At 39.1% G+C, this 14,617-nt stretch overlaps 2 protein-coding genes across 2 annotated transcripts in view; one reads left to right on the plus strand and one right to left on the minus strand.

The window, feature by feature from the left end:
* The window catches only part of pacsin1b (protein kinase C and casein kinase substrate in neurons 1b), a 32,570-nt gene extending 23,986 nt beyond the window's left edge, over window positions 1-8,584 (minus strand). The window contains exon 1 of the mRNA XM_005917941.2: window positions 8,412-8,584. The gene's annotated coding sequence lies outside the window, so the exon portion shown is untranslated. The remainder of the gene's footprint in view (window positions 1-8,411) is intronic.
* Window positions 8,585-9,631: 1,047 nt separating this feature from the next.
* Window positions 9,632-13,980, plus strand: rps10 (ribosomal protein S10). The gene is made up of 6 exons (XM_005917942.2): window positions 9,632-9,751; window positions 10,206-10,355; window positions 11,674-11,848; window positions 12,493-12,570; window positions 13,562-13,617; window positions 13,895-13,980. The coding sequence occupies exons 2-6, from the start codon at window positions 10,206-10,208 to the stop codon at window positions 13,934-13,936; spliced, it is 501 nt and encodes a 166-aa protein (XP_005918004.1). The 5' UTR covers window positions 9,632-9,751; the 3' UTR covers window positions 13,937-13,980.
* Window positions 13,981-14,617: the final 637 nt, after the last annotated feature.

Raw genomic sequence — 14,617 nt, forward strand, 5'->3', positions numbered from 1 at the left:
TGGTCCAGACCACGTAAAGCCTAAGCATTTGGCCATGTTTTATAGGACAAGCCACCTTTATAACATTAAACATCACAGGAAATAAGGAAAAGAAAAGTAGGTGTACATTTCAGGTATGATCAGTAGGACTCAAACAGATTGTTAGCAGTTAAACATCTAATTGACGAATAGGAGAAAAAAGGTGTTTACTAACTCTAAGGTTACTTATCCACAAATGAAATATAGCTACAGATGGTCATCAACAGAGCCAGAAAATAAACAAAAGCAGACATGACTCATGTAGTAGCTGGAAACACCTTATTCGTGCTATTATTCTGTCTGTTCCCCTAATTTAATAATGAAATCGTCTGTGGTTATATCACTAAGAAGCCACTGTGAATACTTACAGTGGCACTACAGATCAAAGTCTAGCTGCAGGCATTATACAGGAAAAATTGCAGAGACTTTTGTGAATCCAGAGGTGACTGTGTGGAGTCTGAAATACCTGCAGCAGTTACACAGTCAGAAAAAAGGCAGCTTACCAGACACTTTGGCCATAGGTTACATTAGTCACAGGTACCAAATAGTAATAAACGTATGAACAAAATGTTGGTAGTTGAATTGCATAATGTATGAAGTATGAACATTTATTTAAAACTGTTGTCTGACAACGTCACAGGTTACATTGGTCTTTAATGCTACTAATAAAATGGTATTTGAAGGCATGCAAAGTAATGCCCATTCATAATTAAAGTGTGGCACAGGATCAGTCATAAAAAACCACAAAACAAAACCCTCCACTGCAATTTCACATTAAATACACACACGCAGCAGACTAAAAGCAGACATTCAGACACATCAGTGCAGATCATAGTGGCTACTGAACCTGGTTTATCGTCTTTGTGGCCTCTCAGTCCTCGACAGCGTTGCCTCGAGAAATTCTGACAGAACTGACACCTGACACTGAGAGACAGTGTCTGTTTACCTGCAACCCTGACACATCCTGCAGTCTACCACGCCTTTTACAAACACACACTGCAAGAGTGAACTTTGACGTATGCCTGAGAAGACACATTACGCCATCAATAATTAGCTGAACGCGAGAGAGGGTGGAGACTGTCGTTCCTTAAAAGGCACCTTGTAACCAGGCACAACTGTTACTGCATATCTAAAGGAAGGCCGACTGATAGAGGGAAGGCGTAAAATTACTCGTCACAGGGATTAAAACGGGCAGAAAGGACAAAGGGAGGAGACAGTCACACGGGTGGTCAGATAAAGCCTGATCTGTGGAGCACAGACAGGGATGAGTCAACATCAGGGTAACATTTCAGCTGCGCTGCATCCACTCAATCAATACAGATTTGCTGATGCGAACGCTGCAGTCTGAGCCATAACATTTCTTTTAGAATGGTGCATGAAAAAAACTGAATGATAATGAGTGCCGCAACACATTTTAGGAAAATTCTAAATAGCTCTTCTGTTATTTAGTGTGATGCTGTGAATAAGAGGACTCAGAGCAAGCAGGTGTGCTTACGTGCTTCAACAACAGACAGAGCAGTGTTAAAACATCAGCCATAAACAGCAGCAGATAACAACATGCAGGGACCCCAGAATCAAAGAAAGCTAACTACCTATCCACACAGACAGGCACTCATCTCCTCTGTACGTGCCATCTGTGGGTCATCTACTTGTGCTTTTCCCAGGGGGCGACTGCTCTGTTTGACCCCAGTGTTATATCCCATAATTGCACAAAGTAATTTATGACCAGTGTGCTGGCAAATAAAAACTGAAAGGGCTAGAGGTCTGGCTCTATGCCCCTGTACAAAAAACACAATCTTGTAATGCAGTCTTTTTTTCCTGCTGTGATTTGACAATTTCTGTTTTATTATTGTGCTGGGGCATGGACGTGTGTGAGGCACTGGTAAAACTCTTCGAATACTTTGGTTTTATTGATTCATTGAAGACATAAAAGTAGCCTAGTAAAGTCTGGCTAGAATGAAAGTCACAGTACATTTACTTTCATTATAATACCCACGAGCTAGTTCCTCTTTAATTCTGTATAATGTTTTGATGACAAGCAGTGAAAAATATTATGTCCAACCTTGTGGTTTTAAACGCCATTAAGTGTTCAGAGCTGAGCCAGTTTTCTTTCAAAGAATTCAATCAATAATCCAGGACAAGTTTTGAGGACCCCAGTGGTCTTCATGCCAGTGTTTTGCAATGAATAATCTTTTTTTTTCATCATCCACAGCAGAGAGGCAGTGTGAGCTTTTTATTGAAGACCCCTGGTTCAGCTGCTGGGGTTAAAGTGTGAACCACACACACACACACACTGAAGCCTGGACTGAGCAAAGCTGATGCTGGGCAGGAAAATGGAAGTTACTGATTCAGTGCAGCTGCTAAAAGCTATGAGATGCACACACAAAAGCCTCTGCTGTTGATCTCATGAATAAACGTTTCACGCAGCTAGAAGTGAGAGCAACTCAGAGGATACACCATCAGTGATACAATCAGGTGAGGGCAAACTATGCCGGCTGCTGTTCAACCGGCAACTTTGGGGCAGTCAAGTTGGAATCTTTTATATTCAAATTCGGTTCTGCAGTGCACATATGGTTTATGAACACAACGTGTAGGTTTAATTAATTAATTAACTTTTTCCATGCAGAAGAAAGAAACGTCCTTTTCAAACGCGCACAGTGCAGCGCATTGACACTTTATGACAAGCCGAAGAAACACTTAGGTTTAGAGTTAATCTAATAAAAATATTATCAGAAGACAGTTCATTACTGTTAAGCTTTCTCTATCATAAAACCCTTTTGACACTGGAAAAACACTGAATTGAGTATTTCTGGGTCTTTCAGTAAGCCAGTTTAAAGCTCATTTTTGGCCTTGGAACATCTGACAATATCTTAGCTATTGTTCTGCTTTGATGATTTTACATGATGACCTACATCACTACAACAGGATGTTTATTATATGTAAATATGTGTTAGTGTTTGGACAAAACACCAATTCAGAGGCTTCATATATTTTTTTTTTAATGTAAACGTATCTTCTGACATTTTAAGTCATTAAATTAACTGGTGCAGTTCTAATCCATACAAACACGCATATATTTTCATACACAAACACAGACCCCATCTTTCACAAACCCAGTCACTATGGCAACATCAAGCCCTCTTCCTTCCTTCTCATTTGACTCTTAAGCTCTTCACTGATGCTATAAATCTGATGGCCGGAACCTCAGAGGACCGAAGCAAACCTCCAGCCAACAACCTCTAATAGCTTCTTCTTGTTCCCCTAAAGCTGTGAGGTCCTTTTGTAACGTAACACCTACAATAAAGATGCCCAAGAGATACGCACTGATATATTACACTCCAGTAAATAGAGGCATGCACATCACGTGACACATATCACATCAACTTATCCAAGTGCATTTGCTCAGTGAAGCTCTCACTGATACTCACAAAAACCTGAGTTGTGGTAAACTACAGCTAAAGAATGTCTTCTCGGGAAAAATACTGTGCCTGATGAAATTATTAAAGACTGTACTGCCCTAATGGGTAAAAACAATTTGCGAATGAATTAGAATTTGAGGAAAAACAAGAAAAATAATTGCTTTTGTCTATAATTATTTTTAGATCCATTTAACTTGGGACAACTTTCAGGGCCCTGAGCCCCAGTTTGAAATACAGATTTTCATAAAGACTGCAACTAAGTATTATTTTCCTCATTGCCTTTTTAAATTAAATGTTTAGTCTTGGGCTGCATGTAATTAATTTTTTAACTGTTAACTGTTTGGTCTGTAGCGCTTTAAACCTCTGGGGGGAAAGGCTGAGTCAGGTTAACAAAACATACACAAAAAACAGAATATAAACCTATGAAATCACCCATTTACCTTTAAAATACCTTTTCTCACAAAAGGAAAAAAAAATCAAAACTGAGAAAAGGTAATGTCCACAATATTTTGCTTCTAACATGTCTGTTTATCAAGCACTTCTAGTTCATGGTAATGAAAGAGCAGCTGAAGAACTGAATTTATACGAGTATAAATGTGATGTCTGGATTGTGCTAGGAGCTGATCTGCACTGCACAGTCACTGTCAGACTGTGCTGATTAAGAATCTAAAGGCACAGTGCAGTGAAGTCAGACAGTACCTAAACACAAGCAGTGGCTGGGCAGACAATTTTGAAACAGAAAATGAGTCATTAACATATTACCCATGTAAATAAATACAATAGATTTGACTTTCATTACTGGTTTGCTTTTAAGGGGGATCTGAGAGGTTCATACCAAACCACATATGTACAGGTAGATGCTGCATTTAAAACATCTATTAAGCTGAACAGATTTGTTGACTGATTAGTCAGTCTACAGGAAAATCATGAACAAAGTCAGTTTTGACCAAAGCTCAAAACTTAGTCTTAAAAGAGATCCAGATAGCAGACACGAGCCTAATCCATCTTACTATTGGAACAGCAGCAGAAAAAAACAAGCAAAATTGTACTTTTCTGCAGATTCTTTTTCTACTCTTTTTCTGGTTGAAACCACACTACATGAAAACAACTGGATCACAAAACAACACAACTCATCTACAGGTATTTAAGGAGAAGCTAAGTGAAAACTACATCATTTCATGTGTCACTTCAGCTCTAAAGGATGGAGGATGCAAACCTTTAAGGGTTTGCAAAACAGCCCTGCTTTCTCTCATGATCCCCTGTGAGGATCCTATCTGAGACACCAATTACCTTCTAGTTCACAGCAGAATCGAAGGCCCTGCTCTCTCAACCGTTTACCTAAAAGCCTGAGCCACTAAAAATGTATTGAGATAGCTATAAGTGGATCCCTTCCATTCAGCGACGGAAATTATTACCCAGAGAGTTTGTCCAAACACACAGCAGTTTTCAAAACATGCAGCAAAAGCACTCATCTGTTTTAATGTTGGGGTAATTCTCAGAGCAACTAAGATGAAATTAAAATTTTAATTGCATTCATCCAAAGCCAGACATAGATGGAGTAGCTTAGGATGTCTGAAGCCATATTCTAGGTTACAAAGGCTAAAGGGACACATAGAAAGAAATACTCAAGCCTAATTGCTTTCTTCCAATCGTCTAACATCGGCAGGGTGCACCAGATGTGACGTGCCAATCATGGAAAGTACAAATGACAACTGGAAGCAAACTGTTGTGTCTATTCCCACTGGGAATGACATATCCCTAATTATTCATACAAAAAGCAAAGACGGGCTAGGTTTTAGTCTAATTGATTACGTTAACAGTGATACTTCATCTGTCACCCTTCCTACAAAAATGGAGAGGGGCTGAACCACCAGCAGCAAATCAAATGAGTGTCACTAATTTTTCAGATAAACTAATCCAAGCTGGCACTCAAATGAAAGCTCTTTAACATGTGTGCACTCAGGCCTCCCTCTTTAAGTTTGTGGTCCTCAAACTGTGGGGCAGACCCCACTGTTGTGGTGAAGCATCAATTCATGATATATTACACTTGCTGGCAACTTCATTAACTACACCTTGTTAGTACTCAATTGGATCTCATTTTGCCAGCAGAACTGCCTTAACTCTTCTTGGTATAGACCCAAAAAGGTGGTGGAAACATTCCTCAGACATTTTGATCCATATTGAGATGATAGCATCACACAGTTCGTGCAGTTTTGTTGGCTGCAAATAGACAATGAGGATCTTCCATTTCTCCAAATAGCAAAGGTGCTCTGTTGGGTTAAGATCTGGTGACTGTGGAGGCCATTTGATTGCAGTGAACTCATTGTCAAGTTCAAGAAATCAGTTTGAGATGATATGAGCTTTGTGACATGGCACATTATCCTGCTGGAAGCAGCAACCAGAAAATAGGTACACTCATAAAGAGCTATACATGGTCAGCATCAATATTCAGGCAGGCTGTGGCATTTAAATGATGCTCAATTGATACTAAAGGGTTGGGATCAAAGTGTGCTGAGAATCCCCCCCACATCATTTCACCACCACCATCAGCCTAATCTGATGATATAAACTAGGGTGGATCCATGCTTTGATATTGTTTACACCAAATTCTGACGCTAAAAATCAAGACTCATCAGATGAGACAAGGTTTTTCCAGTCTTCTGTTATCTGATGTTGGTGAGCCCATGCAAATTATAACCTTAATTTGCTGTTCTTATCCAACATCTGTGGCACCTAGCGTGGTCTTCTGCTGTTGCAGCCCATCTGCTTCAAAGTTCAATGTGTCGTGCACTCAGAGATGCTCTTCTGCATACCTTGGTTATAATAAGTGCTCTCCTTTCAGCTTAAAGTTAAAGGTTGTGAAACAATCCCAGTGTCTACATGCCTAAATGGACTGAGCTGCTATCATGTCTTTAATATTTTCATTACTGCTCCAGTCATCGTAGCTGAATAAACCTTCCTAATATTCACATAATAAGTTTATAGACAATACACTTTATTTTTCCAAAATGTGGGAAATTTCCTTGGTACAACTGCTAGAAGAATAGAATAAAAAAGGACAAAATACACATCTTAATAAGAGAAAAGTAATTTCAAATAAAAAAGAATAAAACAAAATAAATATAAATAACACTTTTTAGTGTCAAGAAATTTCACCCACAATGAAAGATCACATTCCTTCACGAGTTCATCATTAAAAAATTAGAGCACCAACTCGCTTGCAGTGTTTTCTCATGCAAATGGCGCCTGTTATGACAGGGCAGTGTTTGTTTAAGCCTTGTCATAGCAGGATGATGAGTTTGATGATGAGAAATGAGCTGCAAAGACTTCCTTATAGTAAACAACATGAGAGGCAAAGGATTTTGAATAAGCTTATAGACTCAAAGCAAAGCTCAGTCCACTGGATGGACAAGACTGTGCTTGGAAAATAATTAAGGTTTAATCTTTAAATGTTTATTTGTAAAAAACAAAAATTTTAAAAAAGCACAATTTCATCAATTCTCCAGAAACGTGTCACAAATGCGGTGTTTTATCCAACTTTTAACTGTCAGATCTCAAGTGTTTACAATTATGGAGAAGATAAAACATCAGATCCTCAAATTGACAAATAATGTGAATAATTAATAAATAATTGACACTGTTGTCACCTAATTATTGGTTAATTAACTCACCAGGTTAACATATAGCAAAGGACATCTACCCACATGTACACAGTAAGCTTTCTGTAATGTAGAAGAAGTGTTTGGTTTTTTTGTAAAAAATAAAATAAAAGTGACTTTAAAAGAGTATTTTGGGAAATAATTACTTCAGGAAGTTCAAAATCAAATTAGCAGTACACCCTCGACCTCTTTCAGGTAATGGATTAGAAGAGCTGCAGGCAACCCCAGTTGTCAGTTTAATACACAACTGTTCAGCCAGATATTAAAGCACATAGTAAATGGAGTGGTACTTCCACAGTGCCTTTCTACTCAATTCGGGCACTTCTCTACTTTTGGTAAGTCTCATTCAGCCAATCACGCACACGTTTATACAGCACTTTTATCCTTACAGTATGAACATGTTTATGTAACTGTTAGTCCTCCTGGTAAAATGACAGACTTTGGAGTTTGCAAGATCGAACTGAGAAGGTTTCTAATAGCTGCCTTCAGAACCACAGGAAGTGAAAAAAGGCAAAACTGTTCTTTGAGTGTTTCTTTTTTTAATTGCACATTAAATTGATGTATGATGCACATTTTAATCTATGGTTCTTACACAACTTTTTCCCTTTTGCATTCTAGATGCACAGTCTCCAGTGGTCTGATCTCTCACGGTCTGTCTGTACAGCAGAGCCTACCAAAGATCTGAGTTCAGAACCGTGGACAGAGCTCACTAACACTTAGAGATGAGAGACTCTGCTCAGGGGGAGGTCAGCAGCCCTGTCTGGCCTGATTTACCACCAGCTGATCTCCAGCGATAAATCAAAGAAATGTGCTGGTCTGGAGGAAGCACGGGCTTTTGCCCAGGGACAAGCTTTTGACTTCAGACGTCCCTCCCTGCCCTCTGCAGTAGCCCGCACAGGCTGCTGCCGGCCGGCTCTCCAATGCTTCATGCACTTTCTTCACAGAAACTCCTACTAAGGACTCAGATTGTAGATTTGCTGATCTTTGCTCATTTTTATATGAATAAGTGTCATGAAGCAGCAGAACAGAGCAGCGGTGTTAGATACAAACTGCGGGTTTTAGGCACAGATAAGGGAGGCAAATAATAACAAATCTTAGGGAGACTTGTATTTCTTTTATATAAAAAAAAAAACTTTTAAATCTGTGGACTTTAATTGAATCTCGTTGGCAATCGTCGCGGTCGCTTGCTGCCTCGTTATCGCCGACAGCAGTAATATTTGCTCTGAATTAAGCTACTTCATCATAAAAATCAACCGCCGGTGGCTAGCTGTTGATAGCAGACACACGGTTATGAAAGAAATCAAGAATAACTTACGAATTTATACGAATTGATAATCCAGCTTCCTTTGAGCTCTCAAAATGTAATAATTCCGTTCATCACCCGAGACTGCCTCCTTTCTGTCGCCGGTAAACGCGCCGCTGAGAGGAGCCGCCAGATGGGGGAGGGTGAGACGGCTCAAATCAAACCAACCGTAACGGAGGGGTTGTTTTCCGGGAAGGTCTTTCAAAATAAATGCCCAATTTTCTTCTTCCTATTATTATTATTATCATCATTATTATTATCATTATTATTGTTATTGTTGTTGTTATTATTATTACAACGTTTCCAGGAAACTGTGTCAAATATGTATAAGATGAAATCCTTGTATTAGAGAAGCTGAAAGCACATGTTTTCTATTTTTCACTGTACTAAGAACAAGTATTTTTGGACAGTGGCAAATTGCTGTTATCTAAATAATCTTATTTTTATTTCTTCTTTGATTACTCACTCTTGCAGACATGACTGCCACAAAATTATCATTCATTTATACCAAGTTTTTTGATGTAACTCAACTGAAAAATAATTCTAATTATTTGCTATATTATACTGAATATACTTCATTGCCTGTGTGTTAACACACTGTGACTGTGTGTAGTCTGTGTAAAAATAAAGTAAAAATGGAGTAGAAATAGCCCATAATACTGTTTACTGAATACTGAAACAGACCAAATGTATTTCGAGTCAGGTTGGGAAAATACCCCGAGATTTTTACTTCTTTATTCTGAAAGAAGCTTCCATGCAAATAAATGGACTGCATACAACACATTTCTTGGGGTTATTGTTTTGTTTTGATTTTTAAATGCCACATCCCTTCAGTAAAAAAAGGTCTGTCTGCTCTTATGCATATTTAAAAATATTCCAGGTAGATATGAAGATTTTCTGCAGGAGTAACTTTCTTTTCTTGGAGGGCTGCATCTTGCTATCCAGGGTCCATGTTTCTGAAGCCTTTGAATCACTGCTGTGTAAAAAAAAAATCACTGTATTTATTTATTTATTTATTTATTTATTTATTTATTCATTATTTGTAATATTAATATTACAAATAAACAAAGTCATACAGAAGGAGAAGAAGCACAGAGCACTAGTGGATGATTTTGTTGAGTTTTGAAATGCCCTTCACGTCTTTTTTAAACTAAGAAGAAGTCGCTGATCAGCTCGTGCAGCTGGTTTTAAAGGATGACCCCAAACTTTGCAGCTCCATATTGAACACAGGATACGTTTCCCCTCCACACCAGCAGAGGGCGAGCCTTTCCAGCCGGCCCGCGCCACAGCATAAACCTTCCTGATCGAAGAGAAACTTTCCTTCCGGCTCCGGTCCCTTAACAAGTGGAAAGGTAAAGTGAGACCCGGCGCAATAATCCAAATATATCTTCACCATCTCAGATTTTGTGAAATAAAAATAATCGTTTTTTCATTGTTATTAAAATTATAAATGGAGACATATGCGTATTTTAGCCTTAAACGCCTCTCAGTCGTTGATATTCGGCTTAGAAGTAGAGAAGTAACCCCGGCTTCGGCGTTCACGAACGGTTGCCATTTTTCTCCTGTGACGCGGTCTTCAGATATTAGCTTTTAATTTCTATAAAACAGAGTGGCTGTTGATGTGAATGTGTCCAAACATTCCTGATGTGTTGAATTATTAAAGCGTCCGCTGATTGTCTCTTCAGCGATTTGATTTTCATTACTAGATGTGTCTTAGCACGCTAGCCAGTTAGCATGCTATTATTGAGGCTGCTGTAAGTATGGGTTGAGTTCCAGGGATCTGATGCACGTTGTCTCTTAATGCAGATGCTGATGCCCAAGAAGAACCGCATTGCTATCTACGAGCTCCTCTTCAAGGAGGGAGTCATGGTGGCCAAGAAAGACGTCCACCTGGCCAAGCATCCTGAGCTTGCTGACAAGAATGTACCCAACCTTCACGTGATGAAAGCGATGCAGGTGAGAAAGAACGAAGGTCCAGCTTGTAAAGTTCTCACCAAGACTAGAATTAACTGAGATGTAGTGACTGTAAATGGGCTCGTGGGGAGAAGAAAGTGGGGGAATGTGACAAAGTGATCATGAATGTGTTTTGAGCATCACTTAGGAGTTCTGGGTTTGTGTTTTTAAGTGGGAAGATGTCATTTGTCAGTCCAGATATCAAGTCCTGGTTGTGTACCTGTAAAAGTTGTTTAGTAGTTTAACAGTACCATGCTGTCTGGACAATGTCCCCCTTACATGTTTGGGTTAGAGAAATTTAAGGGATGAGAATTATATTTCTTTTCAGCAGTTAATTCTGAAGTGAAGCTCCTCTGCATTAAAAGGAGCCAATTTAGATGGTTTGGGCATGTTGTTATTACACCTCTTAGGGAAGATTTTTGTTTAGGCGTGGTCCAGATTGGGGTGGCTAAACCCGAGGCAAATTCAGGATACTCTAGTTTGGGACTCTATTCCTATCCTCCCAGAAGAGCGGGAGTGAGTGCAGATTTAGACTTTTCTTTTTATATTTATAATATAGAGCCGTTAAGAAGAGAGGAGGTAAGGGAATGCATGCAGAAAAAAGGACTTGGCTTGAAGGCGAACCTAGGCTGCTGCATTTAGTTCTGTGGCATGTGGTCATCTGGTACACCTATGAGTCCTTGATTTTATTTTGAGTTTACTGTGTAATGTATACAAGTGGCTGATGCCATCGCTACCTTGTGCATGGCGCTCACATCCCAGTGTTTTATGCAATGCCTGCCATAATGGAAACAAAATGTCAGGATCTGTCCCCTCTTTGTGTGTGCCCCACCAGTTTTTAATAGACTGTTTGATTTGGTCCACTGTTGTATGTGGGGAAAAAATCAGCATGTATCTGTTTATTTTTTATTTATTTTTCTTTGGCTTTCACAGAGGATGTAACATTTAGCTGATTTTTACTGCCGTCACACTCATGGCAAATGGCATTTACAGTAGGATATTACTGATGTGTATCTTTTGTGCCCTTTCAGGTTTCGTAAAGTTGTGTGGCTGATTATTTGCTCTTTCAAACATTTTTCACATGGGTGTTGGTGTCGGCTCAGAATTTATCGCATCTGAGTTCATTTTATCTTTTGGAATGATTGTAGGGCAGTATGGTGTGTGGTGGTTAGCACTGTTGTGCACTTACTTGCTTTCTGTGCACTTACCTGAGCAAGAAGCCTAAAGATACTTTCTGCATAGTGCTGCCATACCAACCTAGATTTTGTACTGATTTATTGTGGTAGTCAGTATAATGTGGTAATTGTGCTTTTCCGTGCAGTCTCTGAAGTCCTGTGGGTACGTCAAGGAGCAATTTGCCTGGCGCCATTTCTACTGGTACCTCACCAATGAGGGCATCCAGTACCTGAGAGACTTCCTCCACCTTCCCCCTGAGATCGTGCCCGCCACCCTGCGCCGCCAGACCCGCCCTGAGACCGCAAGGCCCAGGCCCAAGGGTAAAACATCTATCATACATGCTTGTTTCTAATAAGTTTTGATTTTTCATTTCCTGAAGCCAGAAATACTAGTAATAGTATTTAATATGGTAATGCTTCCTGAGGTTATAAATGATATTGAAGCTGATTGTGAACTCAAAATCTGGTGCTCAAACACAGTTTTCCAGAAATCAAAGTTGCTAATCTAAACTTCAGCACATTGTTTTAGATGTTCTGGATCCTGAGTGTGATCTGTTCTAAATGAGGTTTATTTTTTTCACTTTATCAATGAAAATTTTTTGATTGACTTCTGAACTAGATCGTAACAATCTCATTTCATAATTTCCTTGCCTTTCGTTGAAGCTGAAGTTGCAGTTTCAATTGGCATCTTCAATTGGATCTTGTGAAAATATGCTAAAGAGGTTTCAGCAATTAAGTGCCACATAAAATGTTATGGTCTCCTCTTGCTGTTAGGGGGTGTTGTAAAGCATACAAATTTAAGTAGTTCATTAATAAACTCAAAAGAGGGACCTCAGAGTCCAAAGACTTATATTTAGTGAGAATTGTTAGCATTAAAATTAAAGAATTTTAAAGCCCATTTAATTTCCTCTTTTGGAAAGCTAGGAAAACTGGAGCTTAATGTTTTGTCATCTTTTTACCTGCAGGAGTGGAAGGAGAGAGGCCCGCCCGCCTTAACCGTGGGGAGGCTGACAGAGATGCTTACAGGCGATCTGCCGCGCCCCGTACGTATAACACCAACTACACTAGTCACATTATGAGTTGCTCATGTGGTCTTGTGATGTTTACATGAATGATGCAAACTAAAATGGTAATTTTGGATCATTAAATCATACGGTGGTGTTATGCATTAATAAAATGTCTTGATTTTTCAGAGTGAAATGTGAAAATGCAGTGATGTGACCCACCACATGTTCCTATAGTTTGTCTACTCTTGTCTGAATGAGCACCTCAGTCCTCATTCTTATAGGCTGGTCACGCAGATATTAACACCAATAGTTTTAACCGCACAAAGCTCTGAAATTACCTGCCTCCTAAAAGTACAGGCATCTGCAGACATCCGAGCACCTCGATAAACTTTGAGTAGATTTGTATAAAATTTTAAAGTTGGAGGACCTCTAGTGGCTGTCTGAATCACTGCATGTAAAAACTTTACACTGGCTATGTCACCTTTAGATGGCAGTAGAAACCAATGCCCTGGAAAATGTTAAACGTTAATGGTAAATGTAATGTTGTAAAATGGTTTGTTTTAAGCCAAATCACAGCCTGTTTCCAAACCAGTAGTGCTTGTGCCAAAACAAAAGCAAATGACATGTTAAATATGTTCTTAGGTGAGAATCTAAATCATGTTTCCTTTAGAAAACTGTTCTACAACAAAATGATCACAATGATTCAGATGAAACATGTTATCAAATATATATTATTGAAAGGATTGAGCTTATATGACAAAGACAAAAATCGATGTATGTGGAGGATTTGGATTTTAAAAATGAGGCATATGAAGCTCCCATCACATCATTCTGATGTTCAGAAGGCAATTTGCTGGTGTGAACTTTAAACTTGTTTATCAAAGAAAAACAATAGTAAAAATTATTATTACTGCCCCCCCCCCCGTCTAATTTTGGTATATATTTGACATGTTATGGTGAAGTTTTAACAAATTTGACATTTCTGAAAGTTACTGGCTGACCTCTTAACTCATAACTTCTCCTTTAGCTGGTGCTGACAAGAAGGCAGAGGCCGGTGCTGGAGCTGCCACAGAGTTCCAGTTCGTAAGTACATTTCCTTTGTTTCATGCGGGTATTTTGAGAAATGGGCTGGCAACAAAAACCTTGTCTTGATCTTGAATGTTTTTCTGTTATAAGAATTGTTTTCTACAGCAGAACAACAAAGGCTCTCCTCCCTAAATTTGTGGGTGCGGTTTTACATGGGTTTTAAAAAGGAATGTCAGAAAGCTAAATGTGGTTTATACAGTGCAGCTGGAAAACTTGAACTTGTAGATTCTTGTATTGAACATGTTGGTCGACTGACAACATTTTTCTGTTGCAGAGAGGTGGCTTTGGACGCGGCAGAGGACAGCAGCCTCAGTAAATTTCACTCTCTCTTTGTGTACAATAAAGAAAATCCAAATACAACTCGGTCTGTTTGTGCTTTTCTTCTTAAAGTATTTTGTAAGATGAGCAGGCGAAAGTCCACATACGTTGGTTATAAATTTGAGCAATGTGATGGTGGACCAGCTCAGGATTAATTGAGTCTTAAAATACTTTGATAATTAATGAGTGTGTCAAGAGAGGTGCCACAGTGAGACTGAGATGGTGTCAAATGAAAAACAAATGCCTTTGTTTTTGGCAGGAAGTTAGTCTGGTGGGTAAATTGTGTGGAGGGTCATTTTTACAGTTATCTCCCTCACTGTTAGTCCACACAGAAAACATTAGGTGGTTATGGTAGCGTCAAGTTGAAATGATCTAGGACTCAATGACTCACCTGTATACTAAATTGGGCCTTTTTGCCAAAGTTATAATTAACCCAACATAACCTTTTTACACAGAGGAAAATTTCTTTTTAGACTCTCATAGTTTTCCTGAAAGCAAAGATGGATCTGGGCTCTTGTGCGTGATGGACTGGTACCCTATCCAGGGTGTAGTGCGACCCTAAATTGGATAAGTGGAAGAAAATGGATGGATTGATTTTCCTATGTTGACAGAAAGTACTACCAACCCTGGAAAGGATGTCAATCTACCCTGATACTAATGAATATGTCATGAACTATAC

Source organism: Haplochromis burtoni, unplaced genomic scaffold (genome assembly GCF_018398535.1).
Source record: "Haplochromis burtoni strain Fernald_Lab_line unplaced genomic scaffold, NCSU_Asbu1 Contig_26, whole genome shotgun sequence".
Taxonomy (NCBI): Eukaryota; Metazoa; Chordata; class Actinopteri; order Cichliformes; family Cichlidae; genus Haplochromis; species Haplochromis burtoni.

What these genes read in the sequence shown, in the direction of transcription:
- rps10 (XM_005917942.2), top strand. Translation starts at nt 10,206, where the DNA reads ATGCTGATGCCCAAGAAGAACCGCATTGCTATCTACGAGCTCCTCTTC. An exon ending in ACGTGATGAAAGCGATGCAG is followed by an intron (nt 10,356 to 11,673) that starts GTGAGAAAGAAC and finishes TTTTCCGTGCAG; the next exon opens with TCTCTGAAGTCCTGTGGGTA. An exon ending in CTGCCACAGAGTTCCAGTTC is followed by an intron (nt 13,618 to 13,894) that starts GTAAGTACATTT and finishes TTTCTGTTGCAG; the next exon opens with AGAGGTGGCTTTGGACGCGG.